General features: G+C 47.9%; 1 protein-coding gene across 1 annotated transcript; it reads right to left on the bottom strand.

Annotated features, from left to right (window-relative positions):
* Positions 1-733: 733 nt before the first annotated feature.
* On the bottom strand, positions 734-4,060 carry LOC126540768 (uncharacterized). Its single transcript, XM_050187613.3, has 3 exons — positions 3,993-4,060; positions 3,132-3,275; positions 734-1,387 (listed from the first exon to the last, which is right to left on the bottom strand). The coding sequence occupies exons 1-3, from the start codon at positions 4,008-4,010 to the stop codon at positions 1,031-1,033; spliced, it is 519 nt and encodes a 172-aa protein (XP_050043570.1). The 5' UTR covers positions 4,011-4,060; the 3' UTR covers positions 734-1,030.
* Between the last annotated feature and the right edge of the window lie 477 nt (positions 4,061-4,537).

Below are 4,537 nucleotides of genomic sequence, written 5' to 3'. Positions count from 1 at the left end.
CGCATCAGTTCCCATCCGTGGGGTGCTAGCCTGTGAGCGGCATGTGGTCGCGCGCGCACTTTTCTTTATTGTCTCGGTTGCCTGTCTTCCGCAATCAGCAAATTTCACCTCGTGCAGTGTATTTAGCGCTGCTCGTGCAGCCGCCCCAGCGTCTAGGGAAGAAAATAGTGCGGTCGTGCTGAGCGGAAGCTATTCGTGTTTTCAAACAACCCAATCCCCCCCCCCCCCCAAAAGAACACACACACACACAAATAGAACACCGCCATGACAATCCGCGTAGACGTAGTGTTTGACTGAAGTACGCGATGAGGAGGAAGAAGCACCCGTGGTGAGGGGTGTGGATCTGATAGAGAAACCGGTAGCACCCCGTGGACCTCAGAGTTGTTTAGGGGCCCTTTCAACGATGGTTTGTTTGCTGGTAGAAAGAACACACTGGCAGTGTTCCATGAAAAGTCACTAATAAAACATATTTTGTAAAATAACGTGCGAAATGATAGTCAGGAATATTGTGCTCACAAAATTGAGCGCGTCCGTTTAGCGTTAAGATTCTCAGAGAAAGCAGTGCATTTCAAAACGAAATTTTCTGCTAGAATAAAAAAGAAAATAGTTGCAGAGCTCTTTTGATCATGCCAGTTCTGCTTCGGCTGTTAAAGAAATGCAGTTTCATTTCAAATACCGCACGTCACCCCGGCGTAGTTGAGTTATACAGTAACCCACAATGAATCGTTGTAGCTTATCGTTCGCCAGCAATTTTATTTCCTCCGTTCAGGCCTCCGTAAGTGCCCAATACAATTACTGGTACAACGAGCATGAAAGACAATAACTCTTATCCTGTAGCGAAACTCTCTCAATTCTATCTTCGTCTGGAACAGTTTGGGCGCATCACAGAAGGACCATTACTCGTGGCGGGCAGTAGCTTTGGGGCTCTACGATGTCAAAACGTCCTGTGTCTTCACCTAGTGCTCGTTTTAATAATCCCATTCTGGCAGTTCTGGAAGTGCCACTGGCTGACTGATGAAGACTATAGCGGTCAGCCAGACCACGATGCGCCCTTTGCTCCAAAGCGGCCAGCCCCACCGAAGCCAGGCCTTACGAAGCCTGAAGGGACAGGTGCAGAGGCAGCTGCGGCCACTGGGTTGGCGACGGGGTTGGCATTGAAGACGGCGTCGGCGCTGTTCCCAGGGGCGGTGCCGGGCTCGTTGGTGTCCACGGTGGCACGGTAGCCGTTTTCGTCAGCCACGTACGACACGGTGCGGAAGAGGCCATTGGCATCCCGATAACCGTACGAACCGGTCTTGGCGTTGCTGCCATCACCCTGCTCGTTGTGGAAAAGTTGAGTTCCGAACTCGTCGGTGTTGTCGTAGGAGAAACTGTACGGCTGGGGAGGCTGAAATGGAACGCGGGTGAGAAAAGGTTCATATGAGGGGTCGCGCAGTGGAAATACAACCCCGCGCAAGGTTACCTAGAAAAGAACCCTAAGAAATTGCTTCGCCATGTGGAATACAACAGAATTATTTTCCCAAATTGGTGTGTTAGAAGGGGGCTATAAACGCTGGATATAACATGAGAACTCGAGGAAGTGAAAAGCACGTTATTTTGCAAGTGCTCGTTGGGAATTCGGCTGCGTTCATATGTACTTGTATTTGCGGTTCCTCTACAAAAAACTTGGTCGTGGGTGCCGCATTTTGCTTCGATGTCATCCTTCATGGGAATCACCTAAGCTTTACGCACAGCGCAATATGGCTGTGCCTCAATCTTGTGCACTCAATAATGAGCATGGGCACTGCGTGTACTTTAGTACAGGGGAAAACTTTAAAACAGGATTATTCATTTACAGTGATGGAATGGCTTTAGGTCACTTTCCAGATTATCGTATCTTCAATACTCTTTACTCTTCAGATCTCAGATGTGAGTGAGCCATTACTTCCATAAGTGCTCGAGAAGGGCTCGATAAGTGCACCCACAAACTCTTTCCCACGATTAGCTGATGCCTTGTAATCCGAAGTGCATCGTCCATGTATTCAATTTATAGATAAGGCTACAATGCAGCGGCGGCAACTGCTTCATCAGCAGTGAAATGAAGCGGCAAGCGCTCTGCTGGAGACTGTACTGTGGGTTCGCTACACGACGAGTGTGGGAGGCCGAGAAAAACTGTGCCGTCAATTTAAGCTGCATGTTTCACAAGAATAAACACGGGTCCAGCCACTAACTACAGAAGTCGTAATCAGTAAGTCAAAATCTTGCAGCGAACATTGTATAACATATAGGAGCAATGAGTGAAATCGTGGGATAACGAAATGCGACAATTATTTATGAAGTCCTAACAAATTGCGCGAAAATAAAAGAATGTTCCCACGACAGCCCTGCGATGCTCACTACGATAAATGAGCTTAAAGCACATTGCCTGGTGTTCTTTAAAACGCCACCTGAAGGATCCGTAGCACGTGTGACTGTTGTTTAAGTAACATATCTCATTTTTCGTACTGCCGTTAGTCACCGAACAATTATCGCGCACGCCATACGAGTGTCGATGCATGCTGAGCAGCGATACATTAAAGGAAAATAATTTTGTCTGTGTGTGTGAGGAGGGGGGGGAGCGCTTGGTAGGTTTATCGATCACAGTGCGATGAATAAGAATGTCATACTGCTGTGTCGTAGTATGCCCTACAAACTGTGAGTGCACAAAATTTATTGCTTGCAGGCGGTCAACGTTTACAATTTTCCAGAGTGGCTCGTTTATTAAGCATTTTCTTTTTCCATGACTCTTTTGCGGCGCTTTTTCGGGGAAGATGGCCAGAGTTAGCATATTATTGACAGGAGATCGTCCAAGAAGTTGTCAAAACAAGGAAAGACAACAGGAAAACAAAAGCTGGGTCTCCACCGTATCGGTCGCCTGATAAGCAGGTTATGCGATGCACTGGCTGCTACTTTGGACTCGCAGAGCCCGAACGTAAAAGATGCCCGCACCATCGAAGCCGACATCAGAGTGGCGGCACCCACAAAATGATGCACCCGAAATGAGAAAAAAACCGGATAGAGTTATGTCGTTGCCACAGCAAGCAGGAAGCGAGAAGAGCGACGCTACAGTTTACAATCGGCGCCAATCGGCAAGATGATATTTGCGGTCTTACGCCCGAACCGTCGGCGGCTGCAAAGCCTGGTGTCGCCGCTGCGGCAACCAGAGGTCCTCCGCGGAAGCCGCCTCTCTGCAGGGCGTGGTGGGCACCAAAGCGGCCGCCCGCTGCCGCAACAGCGAAGGCGCAGGCGATGACGAGCTGCATTTTGCACAGAAATTAGGCTCAACAGTGCGCGACGTCGAAACATCTTAAACGACAGCTGCTTGTTATGCCTGCCATGTTATTCATGCAGCACATTTAACGAACATGTGCAATACTATCTTTGCCAGCTGGTTTCCTTTGTTGTCGGAGCTTTTCTGCCAAAAATAGAATATTACGAACACGTACTGTTATTGATTCATTCGTTTTTTTTTTTTCGCAACATGTGATTTTCGCGTAAATAAGACCCATTCTTCTTGTGCAAAACTTCATATAAAGGGAAGTGCATCGTGCGTTGCTTCGCTTCGGTGCTTTTCCAATCGCGTCTTCAGAAAAGTCCATAGTTCTGACACTTCCATCTCTCAAACCAATGACCAGTGCTATGTTACACTAGTATGTTACAAATAATACTACACGCACATTCAATTTCGGGCGCAGGGAAGATTGTCGATAAGTTGGGCACGCCTATGAGTCCAGTGTCATTGCAAGAAAAGCAGCGCTTACGCAATAAACCCAAACCTAATAGATAATGCACAGCTGGCAACTACACAGCTGCTGTATCTTTTCTGACAACAGTGAGCATTATTATGGTCGAAATATTTTTGGTGATCAATCTTCCTCGTAACCACTTGCAAAAGTTTATACTAATTGTACTGGTAATAGTACTGCTCATACTTAGAAAATATGGCGCGTATGGTAAATGATACGGAACCGTACCTTGCCGAAGGTCTCCATTGCTGACAAATCCGATTTTCCTGAGCACCAAGAAAACGTGTGCGGCTCGGAGTCGGTATGCTGCACAGGAAAGCAAGAAGTTTGGATGTCCGGAAGCTCGCCAGAGAAGTGCTTTTATATTGTTCGCCTACTCACCACCTCGGACCTATGCGGGTGACGCCGCTGGCCTCACACGTGGTCACGTGACTATCACTGGTCCTCGACACACATCGTGTCTTTTTCCCTCTCTCGCCAGGGATTTCGTCTTCACTCGCGATTTCTTCACTTTAGGCACGGTTTCTTTCAAAGCAAGGGTCACGGTTGCTCGAACCGAATGCTCGCTCGCTTTGCGGAACAAAGAAAAACAACGCGACGTGACTGAAGGCCCTTTCCGGTGAATTTGTGCGCTGCTGCTTTCTTTCGCGGTACATTAAGTCGCTGCGTAGCACGGATACCCAATAGCTTCAATGCAGCTCACAAAACGGTTGCAAAGTTCTCACGACACGTAATCTAGACACTGGCGCTCTGATTCATGCGGGAAGCAGAAT

Source organism: Dermacentor andersoni, chromosome 2 (genome assembly GCF_023375885.2).
Source record: "Dermacentor andersoni chromosome 2, qqDerAnde1_hic_scaffold, whole genome shotgun sequence".
NCBI classification, from domain to species: Eukaryota; Metazoa; Arthropoda; class Arachnida; order Ixodida; family Ixodidae; genus Dermacentor; species Dermacentor andersoni.
This window is presented reverse-complemented; position numbering and strand designations above follow the sequence as displayed.

Excerpts from the sequence above, each read along its gene's own strand:
- LOC126540768 (XM_050187613.3), bottom strand. Across the intron at positions 1,388-3,131 it reads CAGCCGCCGACGGTTCGGGC|CCTCCCCAGCCGTACAGTTT; the intron begins GTAAGACCGCAA and ends GTTCCATTTCAG.